At 42.1% G+C, this 22,276-nt stretch overlaps 1 protein-coding gene across 7 annotated transcripts in view; it reads right to left on the bottom strand.

Moving 5' to 3' along the window:
• The window catches only part of LOC311225659 (mitogen-activated protein kinase kinase kinase kinase 4-like), a 124,125-nt gene that overhangs the window by 7,800 nt on the left and 94,049 nt on the right, over positions 1–22,276 (bottom strand). For all 7 annotated transcript variants that reach the window (XM_084311045.1, XM_084311046.1, XM_084311047.1 and 4 more), the window contains 2 exons: positions 20,269–20,412; positions 7,922–8,056 (listed from right to left, as the gene is read on the bottom strand). In XM_084311045.1, the coding sequence (XP_084167171.1) occupies positions 7,922–8,056; positions 20,269–20,412 (279 nt within the window). The remainder of the gene's footprint in view (positions 1–7,921; positions 8,057–20,268; positions 20,413–22,276) is intronic.

Below are 22,276 nucleotides of genomic sequence, written 5' to 3'. Positions count from 1 at the left end.
TTATTCACCTAAATTACAGCCGGATCGGAGCTTGCTGTGAAACGCAAGCAGCCGATCAGTGAATGTGGCTAGTTACACGGACACTGTTATTGGTAATCAATAGGGATGCTCGATATTGGCTTTTTTTTACCGATACGATACACCGATATTGTCCAACTCTTAATTTCCGATACCGATATCAACCGATATCAACCGATACCAATATATGCAGGGATTCCCCCCCCAATTTTTTTTTTATAATTTCAGGTAATTAACATTACATATCTCTTGTTGTGGAATTAACACAACATTATGCATACTTTTTTTTTTGAACAAATGTTTTTTTATTACATTTTTTTTTGACATGACATACAAACCTTTACAGTAGAAATCCACTATAAAACACATATGCATACTTTTGACAATAAATAAAATCAGAATTTGTTCTTACTTGCTTGCGATACCGATATTTTCCGGTAAACCGATAATTCCGGTAGGCCGATAATATCGGACATCCCTAGTAATCAATAATACTAAACGACGTCCCCCGCCCCCCCTTTCATCCATACATGCTTTGGGACAGCCCCGATGATATGCAGTTTGAGTTATTTCTTTAGCATATCTAAAACAGAAATGCCGTTGAATATAACGTTAGCAGCTATTAGCCATTTATCTAGCCTCCCAGAAAATATATGAGACAAAATCTGCTATATTGCTCATATTCACGACGCTATAAAATGACAACCTATCGGTGCATTTTTTTTTCTTTAAGCCATTTTGAAGGGACGGTTTATGAACTCAATTGACAATGTGAATGGACAGATAGCAATACTATAAAGTATAGATATAGTTGTACAAAAAGACACCGGTCTGTTGACAAACCCTGGTCCTCAACCACTATATTAGACGCAGCCCAGCGGTCGCCAAAGTGTTAAAAGAGTCAACATTGAGCATTCACCTAACATAGTGTCAATATTTTTAGGGTCCAGATACTGTAGTTTCAGGTCTGAAATAAAATTAAACCAAAATCAATAGTTGGCAGATATGTTCAGTTAATGGCTCAGAGTCACACCAGAGCAGACAGAGTCAGAGCAGTCAGAGTCAGAGCAGACAGTCATACCAGAGCAGACAGAGTCAGAGCAGACAGAGTCAGAGCAGACAAGAGTCACACCAGAGCAGATAGAGTCAGAGCAGACAGAGTCATACCAGAGCAGACAGAGTCAGAGCAGACAGAGCCAGAGCAGTCAGAGTCAGAGCAGATAGAGTCAGAGCATACAGAGTCACACCAGAGCAGACAGAGTCAGAGCAGTCAGAGCAGATAGTCAGAGCAGATAGAGTCAGAGCAGACAGAGTCACACCAGAGCAGACAGAGTCAGAGCAGTCAGAGTCAGAGCAGACAGAGTCATACCAGAGCAGACAGAGTCAGAGCAGACAGAGTCAGAGCAGACAAGAGTCACACCAGAGCAGATAGAGTCAGAGCAGACAGAGTCATACCAGAGCAGACAGAGTCAGAGCAGACAGAGCCAGAGCAGTCAGAGTCACACCAGAGCAGACAGAGTCAGAGCAGTCAGAGCAGATAGTCAGAGCAGATATAGTCAGAGCAGACAGAGTCACACCAGAGCAGACAGAGTCAGAGCAGTCAGAGCAGATAGTCAGAGCAGATAGAGTCAGAGCAGACAGAGTCACACCAGAGCAGACAGTCAGAGCAGATAGTCAGAGCAGATAGAGTCAGAGCAGACAGAGTCACACCAGAGCAGACAGTCAGAGCAGACAGTCAGAGCAGACAGAGTCAGAGCAGACAGAGTCACACCAGAGCAGACAGAGTCACACCAGAGCAGACAGAGTCACACCAGAGCAGACAGTCAGAGCAGACAGTCAGAGTCAGAGCAGACAGAGTCAGAGCAGACAAGAGTCACACCAGAGCAGACAGAGTGAATGAATGAATGAATGAATGAAAACTTTATTTAACAGATTACAGAATGGGTACAATACAGTACGGCTCAATGCACACAATTGTTAAGGGGATGCAGACCAGAGAAAGACGTTTGTCTTGTTTACATCAGGGTCCCCCATTTTCAATTCATAGTGCAGTCAGAGCAGACAGTCACACCAGAGCAGACAGAGTCAGAGCAGACAGTCACACCAGAGCAGACAGAGTCAGAGCAGACAGTCACACCAGAGCAGACAGAGTCAGAGCAGACAGTCACACCAGAGCAGACAGAGTCAGAGCAGACAGTCACACCAGAGCAGACAGAGTCAGAGCAGACAGTCACACCAGAGCAGACAGATTCTCTGGGACTTTATTTCACACATCTTGCCGGAACCTTTTGCAAATGCTTCATGTACTTTCCACAAGGACCTATATAATTTTTTTTAAATAAAATATATATATTATATAATTATACTTGTAGTTGTATTATCTGCGAGACATCGCCACCACGCAACAAGTCAAAATGCTCGCTATCTGCAAACAGCTCCACTGTCTGTGTGTATACTCTGCTTTGGTCAAATCACACAGCATGCCCTCAGCGTCCCCAGTCAGAGTGTTCAACTTGACTAACGGGTTCAGTTATGGAGCACGATAGCTAATTAGCCCAACAGCTGCAAAAAAGAATGATGTCAATTATGTTTTATAAGACATTGATATCAGGAGCTATCTGTAGCTACTGCTAGCCGGCTAGATACCGTTAGACAACGCATCATGTATTAAACTAAAGTGAACTATTTAGTTTACTGGGTCATTTTGTTTAAACAGTGAGCTAACGTTGGCTACCTAGCTAACAGAGGTCTCATGCACTAGACTATTGCCGGAGCTTGTTGATATCAGGAGCTATCAGTAGCTAGCCAGCTAGATAACGTTAGACAACGCATCATGTATTTTTTATAATTTTTTTGTAATCTCCCCCCCCCCCCCCCCCCCTCCTTTTTCCTCCGTTTTTCTCCCATCCCAATGTTAGTCGTTATGCCAATTCCCAATCCCCTTCCTGGTCGCCGCGCACCTACCCCCTACGGTCGGTCTGGGAGAGTGGAGGCTATCACGTGCTTCCTCCGACACATGTGTAGCCAATCAACCGCTTCTTTTCACCTGGCAGCGCAAACTCTCACTGAGAGGGTGTACCGTGTGGAAGGATCACACTACCCCCCTTAGATCCTTTCCTCACTGAGCAGGCGCCCCCGACCGAACTGTAGGAGTCGCTGTTTACAACGACCAGGACCCACCCACCAGCTTTCCCACCCCTAACACTGCCAATTGTGTTAGTATGAACGACCAGCCAAGCTGGTAGCAACCCAGCATCTCCTGCACTAGTGGCGAGCGACTTGCCCACCGCGACACTTAGCCGCCCTCGACAACGCATCATGTATTAAACTAAAGTGAACTATTTAGTTTACTGGGTCATTTCGTTTAAACAGTGAGCTAACGTGAGCTAACGTTAGCTACCTAGCTCACGGAGCTGCTCATGCACTAGAAGACTATTGCCGGAGCCTCTGTTGACATGGGTCTGGGAGGGGGAGGGGCAGTGGGTCTGGGAGGGGGAGGGGCAGTGGGTCTGGGAGGGGGAGGGGCAGTGCGCTGCAGCAGCAGTGTGCCTGAGAGAGAAGTCAGCGAGTGAGAACTCCGCTGAGAATTGGATCATGTTTTTCGATCGGTTTTCACGATCTGCGAAAATAAAGCATTATCGGAATTCACCGATCTCATATTTATACTGAATATCGGCCGATACCGATCGCTGGCCGATTGATCGGGGCATCCCTATTGTTAATGTTTACACACACACACCTGCAGTTTGTTTGGTGTGTGTTTGAATTATTTCCCTTACCTCTGTGACATATGTATTGTATGTGTCCAATAGTCTTATCTGGATTGTTGTTTTTGGTTTATTTATCAATTTATTTAATACAATTTTTAATCTATTTTATTTTTGTCCCCTTTCCCCGTTAACCTTCGAGACGTCCTTTTGTCCTCTCGCCAGGCCATCATTGTAAATAATAATTAGTTGTTAATTAACCTGCCTGGTTAAATAAAGGTTAAGTTTGTACAGCTTGGCACTTTTCTAAATCAATGACCATGATTGTATTATGATTGATGGCGGTGATGAGTGTGACGTTGAAGGACACCGAACATCCAGGACTCTTCACGTCTGTGGCAACAGACGATTCCCATGTTTCACCAGATGAACCAATTATTTATTCCCTGCTGCCTTGACATCCATTCCAGAGAGAATGTTCTGACCTTGTGACAAAAATAATACCCGCTGTGTAAATAGGTTATCAGAATAACCTTGTCCACAGTGCCCTGTATCAAGATAGGACAATTCTACTAAACTACAGAGGACAATTCTACTAAACTACTGAGGACAATTCTACTAAACTACTGAGGACAATTCTACTAAACTACAGAGGACAATTCTACTAAACTACTGAGGACAATTCTACTAAACTACTGAGGACAATTCTACTAAACTACAGAGGACAATTCTACTAAACTACCGAGGACAATTCTACTAAACTACTGAAACAATTCTACTAAACTACTGAAACAATTCTACCAAACTACTGAGGACAATTCTACTAAACTACTGACGATAATTCTACTAAACTACTGAGGACAATTCTACCAAACTACTGAGGACAATTCTACCAAACTACTGAGGACAATTCTACTAAACTACTGAGGACAATTCTACTAAACTACTGAGGACAATTCTACCAAACTACTGAGGACAATTCTACTAAACTACAGAGGACAATTCTACTAAACTACTGAGGACAATTCTACTAAACTACTGAGGACAATTCTACTAAACTACAGAGGACAATTCTACTAAACTACTGAGGACAATTCTACTAAACTACTGAAACAATTCTACTAAACTACTGAAACAATTCTACCAAACTACTGAGGACAATTCTACTAAACTACTGACGATAATTCTACTAAACTACTGAGGACAATTCTACCAAACTACTGAGGACAATTCTACCAAACTACTGAGGACAATTCTACTAAACTACTGAGGACAATTCTACCAAACTACTGAGGACAATTCTACTAAACTACTGAGGTCAATTCTACTAAACTACTGAGGAGAATTCTACCAAGCTACTGAGGACAATTCTACCAAACTACTGAGGACAATTCTACTAAACTACTGAGGTCAATTCTACTAAACTACTGAGGAGAATTCTACCAAGCTACTGAGGACAATGCTACCAAACTACTGAGGTCAATTCTACCAAACTACTGAGGACAATTCTACCAAACTACTGAGAGGACAATGCTACCAAACTACTGAGGACAATGCTACCAAACTACTGAGGACAATGCTACCAAACTACTGAGGACAATTCTACCAAACTACTGAGGACAATTCTACTAAACTACTGAGGACAATTCTACCAAGCTACTGAGGACAATTCTACCAAACTACTGAGGACAATTCTACTAAACTACTGAGGACAATTCTACCAAACGACTGAGGACAATTCTACCAAACTACTGAGGACAATTCTACTAAACTACTGTGGACAATTCTACCAAACTACTGAGGACAATTCTACTAAACTACTGAGGACAATTCTACTAAACGACTGAGGTCAATTCTACCAAACTACTGAGAGGACAATGCTACCAAACTACTGAGGACAATTCTACCAAACTACTGAGGACAATTCTACCAAACTACTGAGGACAATGCTACCAAACTACTGAGGTCAATTCTACCAAACTACTGAGGACAATTCTACCAAACTACTGAGAGGACAATGCTACCAAACTACTGAGGACAATGCTACCAAACTACTGAGGACAATGCTACCAAACTACTGAGGACAATGCTACCAAACTACTGAGGATAATTCTACCAAAATACTGAGGACAATTCTACTAAACTACTGATGACAATTCTACCAAACTACAGAGGACAATTCTACCAAACTACTGAGGACAATTCTACTAAACTACTGAGGACAATTCTACCAAACTACTGAGGACAATTCTACCAAACTACTGAGACAATTCTACTAAACTACTGAGACAATTATACACAACTACTGAGACAATTATACACAACTACTGAGACAATTATACCATATATTTGATATAATATTCAATATATAATATATTCATCATTCTTTTGTTCCCCAGAACCCACTAAGTTATTGACCCTGATTTTGTACACTCATTCCCTCCCTGCTGTTGGCAATAGTGCTCCTCTAGAATTACCATGCTGGGACCATACCAAGGAGGATGTTGTACATCAGGGGTCGGCAAGAGGCGGCCCGCGGGCTGAAATTGGCCCGCCAGCAATAATATCTGGCCCCTCTGATTATAAAAAAAAAAAAAAAAAAAAAAAAAAAAGTGTAACTAGGCTAGGCTATATGTTAGCTATAACGTCCAAATAGAGAAACTACCACCACCTAAAGAATGCTTATTATACTTTGTTTTATCCATGTTGAGAGTGAATAACAGGTAGGCAGCGAGGTACAATGTAGCACTTGCTCAACATGAAAAAAGTCGGTGGACAGCGCCTGGTGCTGAAATAACAAACAAGCAGTGTGGTGTGGAATTAAAACACCAGTTCAGTAAGTCATTCAAACTTTATCTTTACTTATATGACTGATGGCACCACACATGTGAACAGTAACAATGCAATTAAACTGAAGTCAAATCAGAGCAAAAAAAGCTGAATCTGCTTCAAGAAGATGCGCTACATTAGGTATATAAGGAAGACATTTATTAACTAAATAAAAAATACAATTAGGCTTTTAACCCTCTAAAGCCGGGCGCAACACTAGACATGTTTTGTAAAACATTAAATATCTTTGGATTTGTTTGTGATACAGACTTGCTTTATTGTATCGATTGTCATAAAAAAAATGGTGCATCTCTCAGATGCAGATGTAAAGCATAGAATCTTGAAATATCTAGATTGGTTGTTTTCTCTGGACTGCATCTAATCCGCTGTATCTATCCATTTATCATCTATGTCTGTTACTATAGCCAATGGAAATGCTAGAAATGGTCACGTGGACTGGGAGAACCAATGGAAGATTCCTATTGTTTCTCAATAGTCCAGTGCGCTCCACAGAAAGGGCCGTCAGATAGACGGGCTGGTTGTGCGTAATGTAAGATAGACCGATAAGAGAGAGGCGCTTGTCTCTGGTTTTATAATAAAATGGCAAAAAGACAAAGGTATAATGTTCAGTGCAAATGTGTATGTCGTTTACAGTTTATTATGCCACCTATGCAGCTAGTTTATTTTGTCCATTCTCTGCCTCTGCCACAAATGTATGTCTTAGTTATAAGGTGGTTAGTCACAGAGTTAAAATCTTTTCACTATCAATATATTAAATTAGCCATTGTTTTTGTTCCCGGCCCCCCATACAATGGCTTGGAAGAAATGTGGCCCTCGGCCAAACTTAATTGAAGACCCCTGTTGTACATGATACTCTGAGGTACTGGAGGTCAACAAGTGGACACAAAAAGTGTAGGAATGTTGCGTTGTTATAGATTAAACATTCCATGTTCCTCGCTAAAAGGAACATAATGACCCAACAATTCATTGAATTGCCCTTCTGTTCAATTACCATTCCCTTTATTTCGCGCTTATTCTGAGAGTTTTTCCTCATCTTGATTGAGGTTTAAATCAGGGGTTGTTGTTTCATTGGTAAATGGACTGCGTTTATATAATGCTTTTATCTAAAGCGCTTTACGACTTATGCCGCACATTCATCCATTCACTCACACATTCACACACCGACGGCAAAGACAAACCAACGCAAGGTGCCGACCTGCTCATCGGGAGCAGTTTGGAGTTAAGTGTCTCGCTCAAGGACACTTCCAACCTTCTGATTACCAGACGAACCACTCTACCTCCTGATCCACTGTCGCCCCCATTGTGGGACATGTAATGTGATTAAGTTGGGGCTTGGTTTGACGTACCGACTTTATAGTGGACGCAGCCCTCCAGATCCCCTACGGTGGTCCAACCCTGCTTCTTCTCCACCTCGGGGTCGTTGTGGAGGATCTTGTTCCTCAGCCAGGAGAGGTAGTAGACACGCAGTTTGTTCTTCTTACCTGAGAGACACGAGGCAGAGACGAGAAGAGAGATGGAGGAAAAGAGAGAGAGGGGGGGGGAGAAGAAAGGAAAGGTGTAAACATCTACAGTATTCAACATGGTAATCATACAGTTTTTAGTAGTTTTACTTAAAGGAACACGCCAACTTTTTGGGAAATTAGATTATTTGCCATCTACCCTGGAGTTAGACGAGCAGATACAGACCCTTTTCTTCTCTGTGCATGCATTGCATTAGGCTTAGGGAACAGCCGCACTGTTAGCCTAGCTTAGCGTCATTCACTGGAAGTAGGTGTGCCAGTGTAGCCTAGTTCCCAACAGTCACGAAATACACTCCAAATACAACTCCAAAAACTCCTGTAGTTCAGAGTATATATCTGCTTAGAAAACGAAAATGTCTAATAATTTTTTTATTTCTCCATGTGGTAAATACACAGGTCACAACATGTTTACAGGAACGTTTTGGAGTTGTATATTTCATGACTGTTGGGAACTAGGCTACACTGGCACACCTACTACCAGTGAATGATGCTAAGCTAGGCTCAGAGTCGGCGCCAGAGCGAATTTAACGGGGGGGGCATATGGTAATTTCGGGGGGGCATAAAATATAGGCTTCAGAAAACGAATTTCCCGCAAACCAACATGCATTTCAAAACATGAGTGCGCATAAGAGATAAGACAGTCTCTCTCTCTCTCTCTCTCTCTCTCTTTCTTTCTCTCTCACGTCACAACAAACACACTGTACTGTATTGTACCCATTCTGCAATCTGTTAATAAAGTTTTCAATCAATCAATCAACTCGCGTCTTGCGCACACACACACACACAAATTGAACAGTATGAAATAAGCCAGAGGCTGGGCTTTCCATTCATTAATAAGTGAAAGTAACTGTTAACGGTGCTCCTGGTTGAGAACACATTACTCACTGTCTGCCTGGTTATGTCTGTGCCAGCCAGTACTGTACAGCGGGGCAGGTCCATGGATCCTCTTACAACCACTACGCAACTCTCTAACTCTAAACCCGATCTCCGATTGACCCCCACCGCCCACCCCCTCCCCTTGCATATAATAATCAATAACTACACGCAAGTCATGCAACGAAATAAGATTGGAGAGGGGGGCGAGACTGTTTGCTGTTTTTTATAAACTGGGATCAACACTGGTCAAAACGGCATTATTTCCGTATTTGGCTGCCTGCTGCGTCTGCGCTGTGATCACAGCGCATCATGCACCCAACGCTGGAAATAATGCCGTTTTGACCAGTTTATAAAAGATATTTAAAATGTTTATTAGCAACGCAGAGCTTTCTAACCCTCCCGTATCTCTGTCCAAGACCCTCGTGCAACTGTGAGTATCTTTGAAATTTCTCTGTGATACTTGTATAACGAACCGTTCGACCAGAACCAGTCCTTCAGGGTAAATCCAGGTTGGTTTCCTATTGAGGAGCAAGTGACTGTGGATCCACTCGGTGCATCAGTCACGAAAGGGGCTACGTGCGATCAAACATACACTTCTTTTAAGACTTTTTTTTGTTTAATTTCGTTTAATAATAGGCCAAATAGCCTATTTATAAAGGAAAACATCAGACTTTTACTATAATAAAAAGAATTAAATGTTTAATTATTAAATTTTTTTATAATAATTGCCTATGACGTTTTGGAGGGGCACAGTGCGTCATCTGGGGGGGCATGGCCCGCAAATGCCCCCCCCATGGCGCCGACACTGGCTAGGCTTCCTCGTAATTTCTATTACATCTATCAGTTTGTGCATGTGATGTTTAAGACTTCACCGTGGGTGCAGAAGCAGGGAACAAAATAAGTACCCGCCAACCGCCAATGGCGGGCAGATTTAAGGTTTGGCGACTAACAATGAGAGGTCTGCCCGCCACCTGGCGTGTAGTTCATATCGATACTCTTATTTTGAAAATCCTGTGCGGGTCTCATTTCCGCCTAAGCGCAGCTCCAGCTATAATATCTATGGCTCCGTCAGCTAGCAACGTTAGGTTCATATGATACTCTTATTTTGAAAAAACCCATGGTAACTCCGCGAGTCATATCCGCCCCCAGTCCATGCTTCTGCTCGCATTAAAGCCGAGCGGGGCTACACAGCAGTGCGCCTATTTTGCGAGCCGAAATAAGTCTGTGGTGCATCTAACATGCGTTGCATCGTCGCCATTCCTTTATGCCCACATCACCCGAAATGAACGTTACGTTAGCGTAAGCTAACAAGCTAATCCTGATCAGCGGCAGAGCCACAGTGAACAGCAGACAGTGTGGACTGGGGAAAGGGAAATGGGGGGGGGGGGGGGCACTCTCCCTTTCTCTGTGTGTTTGCGTGCATTTGGAAAGACGATGAAGTCACTAGTCAGGACTCAGGACAGGAGTATATTATAGTAAACTGAGGATTACTGAGGATGGACAGATAATGTTGATATTCAAATATAAAAAAGTTTTGAGAGGAGTGGAAGTTTGAAGACAGACTAGACTACAATATGATGCGGGGGTGGTGAGTTGAAACAGTGTGTGTGTGTGTGTGTGTCCCACCCCACTTCTATGTTTCAATAAATTATTTGCATTTAAAACTATTAACGCTGACTCATTCCTTCAGTCCACTCAAAATTATGCTAATATTCCTTATGTTGTTTATGATATTAATTGAAAATAGCATACGAGAGTATTATATAGTAATAATAACACATGGCGATATACTAAAAAGCTATTTATAATTTTTGGCTGGCTGGTAGTTTTTCAAATCTACCAGCCAAATGGGCTGGTATGTCAAAAAGTTAATTTTGTTCCCTGTGCAGAAGTAAGTGTGGTTTTCCCCTCGACAACGTTGTGTATTTGTGGGGGCAGAGTTTGTTCATCCTTGCATAGAGACATGATATGTTGAGAGTAGGGATGTCCGATATTATCGGCCGACCGATATTATCGGCCGATATCGGCAGTAAAATGTGATATCGGAAAATATCGGTATCGGTAAAAAAAAAAAAAAATTTTTTTTTTTTTTTTTTACATTTATTTAACCTTTATTTACCCAGGCAAGCAAGTAAGAACCAATTCTTATTTTATTTATTGTCAAAAGTATGCATGTTGGTTTAATTCAACAACAAGAGATATGTAATGTTAATGTTTATATCCACGGTGTGTGTCTCGAGTCCAGGGACGATAAACGAGTGGCCGGACGGAACAGGGAGACGCACCGGTATCACAAGAGATCCACTTCCGGTTGCAACTCGCCGATCAGCCACCAGGTGGCGTTGCAGAGTTGCGATGGCTCCCGCAGCATATGACAAGGCTCCGTGGGTGAAATATGAATTCCATGACGAAAATATTAAATATGAACTTGAAACACTTGTAACTAAATACTTACTTTTCACAGTAACGCATTACTTTTGGGTGTAAGTAACTAGTAAAGTAACTGAGTTACTATTTTTCAGTAACTAGCACAACACTGGTTATAACTCTTGCAGATATTCATTATCAATTATGTACCGACACACCACAAAGCGCTTGGGCCGGTCCTTTATACCGGCAGCCATAAGGCTCTACAACCAAGGGCTCGGATGACCGGCCCTGCTGCCAGAACTATCGCTGTCAGAACTCGGGACGTGAGAACTCATATCCACATGCACTCACTGTACTTTTTTTGTATTCTGGACTTTTATATTGTATTTGTATTTATATTTTATATTGTATCTATAGTGTACATAGATACTGGATTGTATAGGACTGTGAAGCTCTGTATTCCCCCCCCCATGCTGCTTTGACACCTGCATTTCCCCCAAGGGGATTAATAAAGGATCATCTTATCGTATCTTGTGAAATGGACAATACTACTGTATTGAGCTTTACCAGATAACTGAAATGCTTGTGTATAAGAGTCATGAATCCCTTTCAACATACCCATGTTCACAGAAGACTAAGGCATCCTTCCATGACAACACTCATTATGTACATTCAAAAGAAAAGGGAAATTGGAGCATGGTGTGTGCCTGCATCATGCCGTCATCATGGAAAGCTTTATTGCGTGTCCGTGTGTTCCATGTTGTACATGTGACGTGCCGTCACTCTCTGTGGCAGGTGACTCAACATCCTCTATGGTCAGAATGTTGCGACATCCATGACAGCACCAACTGACAACACAGCGGTCTGTTGGGTCAGTGTGTCTGTGTTGGGTTAGTGTGTCTGTGTTGGGTCAGTGTGTCTGACCTTCATCATGAGACAATTGAAACCGTATGGGTGGAAATTTTATTTGAAAGGGCAAAATCTGTTCTAGTCGGCACAATATACAGACCGCCAGATCAAACTGGCTTTTATGATACTCTGGATGTGTGCTTAGCTGGAGCTGAGGATGCGGAAAAAATTCTTATTGGGGATTGGAACACGGATATGCAACAAAAAGATGCACCAGTCTTCAAATCCTTCAATAGGTTTTGTGATCTGCACGGCCTCAGCCAACTAATCACCCAACCCACAAGGATATGTGAATCAACTCAGACTACCATTGACCTCATACTGACCTCTGACAAGTCCAAGATCTCCAATAAAGGGGTTATAGCATGCGGGTTAAGTGATCATTATATGATATTCTGTACCCGCAAAAAGCTAAAACTAAAGGCTGGCTATCACAAAACAGTCACATCTAGAGACCTCAAAACCTACTCTAGCGAGGCCTTTAACCTTGAACTGGAGAGTCTGGACTGGTCAGATGAACTCAATGGTACACTGGTTGAAGAAACTTGGCTTGGCTTCAAAACCAAATTTTCATCAATACTAAACAACATGGCCCCCCTAAGAACCACCAGGGTAAAAATTCGCGCTGAGCCATGGATGCACACTGAAATACTGACCGCTATGAAAGCCAGAGACAAAAAATGCTCTGAGTTTCGTAAAAGTCAGTCAAAGCTTACCAAAAGCACGAGCAGTGAACTCCAAGACCACGTGACTGAACTCAAACTAGAAAGAAACAGACTAAGAAATGACGTAAACTCCATGATCAAAACTGCTAAAAAAAATTTCATCAATGACAAAACCGAGGAAAACAAAAATAAACCACGTGAACTTTGGAAATTACTCAACAATCAACTAGGCTGCAGTAAAAAACTCAAAACCAGGTTCTCAAACATAAACATAAAGACGGACAACACGCTCATCACAGACAAGCTGGATGTAGCCAATTACTTAAACACTTTCTTCACAAACATAGCCACAACACTGGTAAACAAACTACCCTCCCACTCAGGGCAGTATGGGGTAGAACACATAGTAGCATACTACAAGAACCTAGGCGTCCACAAAGACGACTTCAAACTGGAAATAGTAACTACAGATGAGGTACTCAAAAAACTGAGCGCCCTCCAACCAAACAAGGCCACTGGCCATGACAACATCCCCTCCAAATTCCTCAGAGACTCAGCAGCAGCCATCACCCCAGTCATCACACACATAATAAACCTCTCCATAAAACAGGGACACGTCCCCAAGGACTTCAAAATTGCGAGAGTAACACCCCTGCACAAAAAGGGCAGCAAATTAGACCCGGGTAACTACCGCCCTGTTTCTATCCTTACATCCATCTCGAAAGTCATGGAAAAAATAGTATACGAACAGATCGAAAAGTACCTCGCGGAAAAAAATCTAATCTACGAATTCCAATCTGGCTTCAGAACATCCCACTCCACTGACACATGCCTTCTCTACTTGAACGACCACATCAAACAAGAGGTGGACGCGGGCAAATACTGCGGCATGGTCATGCTGGACCTACAAAAGGCCTTCGACACTGTCAATCACACCATTCTGATTGACAAGCTAAAAGCAATTGGTTTTGATAGTTTATCAGTGAGCTGGATACAATCCTACCTGGAGGGGAGGGAACAGATGGTGGAAGTAAACGGTACACTAACCCCCCCCCTCACAGTGAGCTGTGGTGTTCCACAAGGAAGCATACTAGGACCGCTACTATTCCTAATTTATGCAAATGACATGTCGTCAGCTTGTGACTGCAACTTGTTCCTGTTTGCGGACGACTCAGCCCTGCTGGTCTCTGACAAGAACAAGTTACAGGTTGAAAAAGCCCTCAGCTCGGAACTAGGCAAAATCTGCATATGGCTCGCCGACAACAAACTATCATTACACATGGGCAAAACAGAGTCCATTCTCTTCGGTTCAAATAACAAACTCAGCAAGACCGACGGCTTCTCGCTTACAGTGGGTGACAATATTATCACAAGGAAAGATGAAATTACCTACCTGGGTTCCATCCTAGAGGCTAATCTTTCCTGTGACAAAATGGCATCCAATGTAATAAAAAAAGTCAACCAACGAACGCGATTCTTGTACCGGATCTCCTCTCTGGTAAACAAGAATACCCTGAAGACTCTAGCAGGAGCACTCATTCAAGGGTACTACGACTATGCTTGCACCTCATGGTACCAAAGCACCTCAAAGGCACTAAAAAACTAATTACAAACATCTCAAAACAAGCTAGTCAGACTACTACTTGACCTGACTCCTAGAACCCACCTCACCCCTGCCCACTTTGACAACCTAGGATGGCTTAGAGTAGACGACAGAGTACAGCAACTTGCAATGGGCCTGGTCTACAAGATACACTATGCGACCAAGGTACCCATGTACATGTCAAAATACTTCCCAAAGGTCAGTGAATACCACGATCACAACACCAGAGGGAGCTCCACAAATCATGTAAAACCCAGATTCGGCTCAAACAAGGGACTAAACACGTTTCGCAATTATGCCACATCAATGTGGAACGCCCTGCCTAAAGCTGTAAAGGAATGTGAATCACTACCCACCTTCAAAAACACTCTAAAAAAACACCTACGTGAGACTGCAATTCGAAACTGGCCCCTACAAATGTCCTAACCTAGTTGTACAGTAAATGACCAAGTAAGGCTTTGTCAATATTCCAATGTACAGTGTAAAATGTGTGTGTGTCCCCTTCCCAACCCCCCCCCCCCCCACCTCCAATGTACAGCCCTCACCCAACCCACCCAACCCCACCCCACCCAACCAACCTCCTCCAATGTACAGTTTCTATGCCAAATGTATATACACTCCTTTTCTGGACACTTTTGTATCACAAACAGTACTGTATTTGCAAATCTGATATGTCATAAATGTATAGATGTAGCAGTACTGACTATCTGTATGTCATGTATGTCATATATGTTATGATGAATTGAAAATGGGGGACCCTGATGTAAACAAGACGAAAGTCTTTCTCTGGTCTGCATCCCCTTAACAATTGTATGTATTGAGCTGTACTGTACTGTACCCATTCTGCAATCTGTTAATAAACTTTTCAATCAATCAATCAATCAGAGCAGGTGTGTGTCTGTGTTGGGTCAGTGTGTCTGTGTTGGGTCAGTGTGTCTGTGTTGGGTCAGTGTGTCTGTGTTGGGTCAGTGTGTCTCAGAGCAGGTGTGTGTCTGTGTTGGGTCAGTGTGTCTGTGTTGGGTCAGTGTGTCTGTGTTGGGTCAGTGTGTCTCAGAGCAGGTGTGTGTGTGTGTTGGGTCAGTGTGTCTGTGTTGGGTCAGTGTGTCTCAGAGCAGGTGTGTGTGTGTGTTGGGTCAGTGTGTCTGTGTTGGGTCAGTGTGTCTCAGAGCAGGTGTGTGTCTGTGTTGGGTCAGTGTGTCTGTGTTGGGTCAGTGTGTCTGTGTTGGGTCAGTGTGTCTGTGTTGGGTCAGTGTGTCTCAGAGCAGGTGTGTGTCTGTGTTGGGTCAGTGTGTCTCAGAGCAGGTGTGTGTCTGTGTTGGGTCAGTGTGTCTCAGAGCAGGTGTGTGTCTGTGTTGGGTCAGTGTGTCTCAGAGCAGGTGTGTGTGTGTACGAGAGATAAAAGGAAGAAACATGGAGACACAGACTGCACATGTTTCAGTCTGAGAATGTGTGTCAGATGTAACAGTGTGCGGCATGTCTGTGCACACGTGTGTGTGTGTGTGAGATCCAACAGTGTGTGTGTGTGAGATCCAACAGTGTGTGTGTGTGTGAGATCCAACAGTGTGTGTGTGTGAGATCTAGGGCTGGGCGATATGGAAAAAAATCATATCGCGATAACGATATGATAATTTTATTTTATTTCTCGATATCGATAATTATCGAATTGTTATAAGTATAAAGTTTTTTTTTTTTTTTTTAACAACAGATGTATGTTTATTTTGCAGCAATTCTTTGTCATTGCCGTCATCTTTAGTGTTGCATCCCCTCACACTCCAGTTCTCAGGCTGCTGGTTTAAAAGCTAAAGTAAACCAGCTTCTCTGCTGGCTGTGGCTCCAGAGGAGTTGAACAGTTCTGGCTCTGCTAGTTTATTTTTGATCTTTTGGCGCTTTTTTGGTGGACAAACCACCGCACATGTGCACTGTGACTCGTGACTGGAGACTAGCTCTGCTAGCACACATAGCCTACTGTGTACAGACGGTTTCAAACTGTATTTTAAATTAGAAAGCAAACAAAATAAATGGACAAGAGAAAAATAAATCTGAATTTGGTCAGTATTGTCATTTGGACAAGCAACGCCATTACATTAAGTTGCAGGCAAGAAAGACAAGTCTGTCCACTGTCTCTGGTTTTAAAACTGCCCTGTTGCAGGTAAAAAAAAAAAAAAAAAAAAAAAAAAAAAACGATTTTTCGATTTTTTTTTATTTCGATATTCGATATCGATTATTCAAATATATCGCGATATTTATCGTTATCGTTATATCGCCCAGCCCTAGTGAGATCCAACAGTGTGTGTGTGTGTGAGATCCAACAGTGTGTGTGTGTGAGATCCAACAGTGTGTGTGTGTGTGAGATCCAACAGTGTGTGTGTGTGAGATCCAACAGTGTGTGTGTGTGTGAGATCCAACAGTGTGTGTGTGTGTGAGATCCAACAGTGTGTGTGTGTGAGATCCAACAGTGTGTGTGTGTGAGATCCAACAGTGTGTGTGTGTGTGAGATCCAACAGTGTGTGTGTGTGAGATCCAACAGTGTGTGTGTGTGAGATCCAACAGTGTGTGTGTGTGAGATCCAACAGTGTGTGTGTGTGTGAGATCCAACAGTGTGTGTGTGTGTGAGATCCAACAGTGTGTGTGTGTGTGAGATCCAACAGTGTGTGTGTGTGAAATCCAACAGTGTGTGTGTGTGTGAGATCCAACAGTGTGTGTGTGTGTGAGATCCAACAGTGTGTGTGTGTGAGATCCAACAGTGTGTGTGTGTGAGATCCAACAGTGTGTGTGTGTGTGAGATCCAACAGTGTGTGTGTGTGAGATCCAACAGTGTGTGTGTGTGAGATCCAACAGTGTGTGTGTGTGTGAGATCCAACAGTGTGTGTGTGTGTGAGATCCAACAGTGTGTGTGTGTGAGATCCAACAGTGTGTGTGTGTGAGATCCAACAGTGTGTGTGTGTGAGATCCAACAGTGTGTGTGTGTGTGTGAGATCCAACAGTGTGTGTGTGTGAGATCCAACAGTGTGTGTGTAAGATCCAACAGTGTGTGTGTGTGTGTGTGTGTGTGTGTGTGTGTGTGTGTGTGTGTGTGTGTGTGTGTGTGTGTGTGTGTGTGTGTGTGTGTGTGTGTGTGTGTGTGTGTGTGTGTGTGTGTGTGTGTGTGTGTGTTGAAATCTCTCACTGTTCTAGGCTGTGTGCTGAAATCTCTCACTGGTAAACAGAGAAGTGAAACTATGCATACATATGGATGAGTGGGTGTGTGGGTATGCATGCTCATATCTCTGTGTATGCATCTATGCATCCTTATGAGAGTGTGTGTATGTATGTAGTTATGCTAATGAATGTATGTGGACGTGTGTGTGTGTTTATGAGTGGTATATATGTGTGTGTGTTTAGGAGTGTGTTTATGAGTGGTATATATGTGTGTGTGTGTATTTAAGCATTACATCCCGCGACAGAGTGTGTTATAGAAATTAGATCACGCCTATGGGTGGTTGTTAGGCCCGAGGCGCAGCCAAGGGTCGTTAGACCCCCATAGGCGTGATCTAATTTCTATAACACACGACTTCAAGTGGTGTAATACTTTTATACAATGTCCGAATTCATCCAACCTTATTGCTATACAATAAACACACAGTAATTGAAGCATAATGGAGATTTATTCACAAAACCATCTGCAGAAAAAGTAGGTAAAAAAAAAAAAGTAAGCCTCCGTGTCTAGAAGCAGCTGGGAGGTGCGGTGCTTCAAAGCATGCCATCTAACAGTGAAGTTAGCGGTTGTTATTTGATTGATTGAACATTTTATTAACAGATTGCAGAATGGGTACAATACAGTACGGCTCAATACACACAATTGTTAAGGGGATGCAGACCTGAGAAAGACTTTCGTCTTGTTTACATCAGGGTCCCCCATTTTCAATGCATCATAACATAATATGACACACAGATACAGTGCTACATCTATACATAGGTTGCTACAAACTAAAGCATGCCATCTAACAGTGAAGTTAGCGGTTGTTATTTGATTGATTGATTGACATTTTTATTAACAGTGAAATGACAGTGTCCTTTTGAAGGAGAGGGAGGTTCTACAATGAATGCCATCTAACAACACACTTTCCGCAATCTATATTTTGTTTCACAATGAGTCATGACCAACCAATTACATAATCCAACATTGTGTAAGCAACTAACACATTCCACATGACTTTGTCGTTTTTGACTGAGTCGTTATGACGATATCAATACATCCATTCATAAAGAGAAAGACTTTCGTCTTGTTTACATCAGGGTCCCCCATTTTCAATGCATCATAACATATATGACATATAGATAGACAGTGCTACATCTATACATAGGTTGCTACAAAGCATGCCATCTAACAGTGAAGTTAGCGGTTGTTATTTGATTGATTGATTGAAAATTGTATTAACAGTGAAATGACAGTGTCCTTTTGAAGGAGAGGGAGTTTCTACAACAAATGCCATCTAACAACACACTTCCCGCGATTTATATTTTGTTTCACAATGAGTCATGACCAACCAATTACATAATCCAACATTGTGTAAGCAACTAACACATTCCACGTGACTATAATTTTTTAATGAGTCGCTATGACGATATCAATACATCCATTCATAAAGATTATTGTCCGCCATCTTGGTTTAATTCCTAAAAACACAAACGGCGGAGTGATTCGTAAAAAAATTGTAATTCGGTTGTGGGCGGGTTCTGGGATCACGTGGAGTGTGTTATGAGAAATAACAACGTCTGAAAGAAGTGTTTCAACCAATCAGAATCAAGAAATTTGCATGCCATTGTATAACTGTATGTATGTATGTGTGTGTTTATGAGTGGTATATGTGTGTGTTTATGAGTGGTATATGTGTGTGTTTATGAGTGGTATATGTGTGTGTTTATGAGTGGTATATGTGTGTGTTTATGAGTGGTATATATGTGTGTTTATGAGTGGTATATGTGTGTGTTTATGAGTGGTATATGTGTGTGTTTATGAGTGGTATATGTGTGTGTTTATGAGTGGTATATGTGTGTGTTTATGAGTGGTATATGTGTGTTTATGAGTGGTATATGTGTGTGTTTATGAGTGGTATATGTGTGTTTATGAGTGGTATATGTGTGTTTATGAGAGGTATATATGTGTGTTTATGAGTGGTATATGTGTGTGTTTATGAGTGGTATATGTGTGTGTTTATGAGTGGTATATATGTGTGTTTATGAGTGGTATATGTGTGTTTATGAGTGGTATGTGTGTGTGTTTATGAGTGGTATATGTGTGTGTTTATGAGTGGTATATATGTGTGTTTATGAGAGGTATATATGTGTGTTTATGAGTGGTATATGTGTGTGTTTATGAGTGGTATATGTGTGTGTTTATGAGTGGTATATATGTGTGTTTATGAGAGGTATATATGTGTGTTTATGAGTGGTATGTGTGTCAGTTTATGAGTGTTATCACTGGTATGTGTGTGTGTGTTTATGAGTGGTATATGTGTGTTTATGAGTGTTTATGAGTGGTATATGTGTGTATATGAGTGGTTATGAGTGGTACGTGTGTGTTTATGAGTGGTATATGTGTGTATATGAGTGTTTATGAGTGGTATATGTGTGTCAGTTTATGAGTGTTATCACTGGTATGTGTGTGTGTGTTTATGAGTGGTATATGTGTGTATATGTGTGTTTATGAGTGGTATGTGTGTGTTTATGAGTGGTATGTGTGTGTTTATGAGTGGTATGTGTGTTTGTACCTGATATAGTGACCAGGACGTTCAGACCCTCCAGGACGTCCATCTGTTGGAAGCGTCTCCTGCTGATGAGAGGATAGACCTTCCCCTGACCACTGCGGTCCAACAGCATCAGACCACTCTCTGTCCCCACCAGCAGGTTCACTCCTACACACACACACACACACACACACACACACACACACACACACACACACACACACACACACACACACACACACACACACACACACACACACACACACACACACACACACACACACACACACACACACACACACACACACACACACACACACACACACACACACACACACACACACACACACACACACACACACACACAGTGAATGAGTGAATGAATAAAAAAAATATATACAACAAATTAAAAGGAAAGAAAGAAATAATGCACAGTGCCAGTGGCCTCATTCCTACAATTTAAATAGTGTATTTGAATGCACACAGGTCATACATTGGATATGTATGATTTAATAGGTTCAATATGCTCGAGGACATTGTACAGTGCCAGGATGTCGTGATTGATGATATGTGATGTGTGCAGTCATACTTGGCCAATCTGTCCCAAGAGGGCTTGTTCCATATAGGGGAGAGTGGGGCAAGTTGACCCAGTGGGTAAGTTGAACCACCCCTTGTATCTAGGCAACGGTAAACATTCGTTGTCATGTGACCATGATTTCAGTTAGCACCCACCATTTCTATCTTGTTGTGATGAGCAGAAGCACATGGTAAAGTGGTAAGTATGTTTTGTTTTTTTGCTTGTCAACGTAAATATTCTACATGTCAGATATAATGACCGTCATGTCAAAGCAAATGTATCCAGGTCTAAAAATATATATCATACATGTCGGTTGTATAAAACCATGTGAATCATTTAGCTAACCGATTAGCCAGAGTTGATGTGTGGGGCAAAGTGAACCACACGCCGTGGGGTAAATTGACCCATCGTTCCACTTAAAAACCCAAGAAGAAAACCGACAAAGAAAATCAATGACCTACAGCAGCTCTGAGGAGAGAGATGTCCCCATTCAACTTGATGACATGAGTATGAGAGCTCTGAGGATGAGAGAAGTGAGCCAGACAACACAGATCTCTTAGTTGGTGACTTTGTTATGGTCAACTTTGCTACCAAATGCAGGAGCTACCACGACATTGGCTTGGTTGAGAAACTTGAGGACCATGAAGTGAGTGCAAGATTTCTGAGAAGAATCCGGACGAGCACTGGCAATGATGAACCCACTTGATAAACACCCAAAATGATGTGGCTACTAGTGATGTGCTGAAGAAGCTACCTGGGGGAACTGCAAGGAGAGAGCAGCACATTATTTCCCTTCAACCTTGATAAGTGGAATGTCGAATAGCCACTGAAATGCTGAACAGGTGATACTGTATAGGACAATTGTTTGACCACCTGCCACCCAATAACTGTTACAAGACTACAAGAGCATTCCTTGTTCATTGAGGAACGTTTGAGTCAAGTTGCAGAACTGTTTTGCCCGACTATGTTACTCCGTGTTGTTGTGCACGGGCTACAGTGACTGTTGTATTTAATCGCTCTGTTTGGTGGGTGGAATTAACACTTTTTGACAAGACAATGTTGAATGATGATTAATGTTGAATGACAAGGCAATGTTGCATGATGATTAATAGGGAGGTGTAGTGGTTACGTCATTGCTGTTTCCGGCCGGTCCACCTCGCTTGAAATTGCAACGTATTTCCCCCCATTGCCCATTTCTAAATTGTCTCGTTTAAAACAAATAAAGCATGAACATTTGCACGGTGTACCTTTCTGTGTGTATTCATCCACAATCTATAGCTCAACATGAAAATATTCGCAATTAATCGTAAAATAATTACATACAATTTTATTTCAACCAAAAATGCTTAAACAATAATGTTAGTGATAGAAGGGAACTCATTTTGTGGAAAAATGGAAAGCTTGCCAATGTCCATGAGGCAGAATTGTTACAATAGCCGATTATCCATTTCCCCA

This window comes from Notolepis coatsorum (assembly GCF_963971535.1).
Source record: "Notolepis coatsorum genome assembly, chromosome: 3".
NCBI lineage: Eukaryota > Metazoa > Chordata > Actinopteri > Aulopiformes > Paralepididae > Notolepis > Notolepis coatsorum.
Note: the sequence above shows the minus strand (reverse complement) of the source record. Positions and strands in the feature narration are given on the sequence as shown.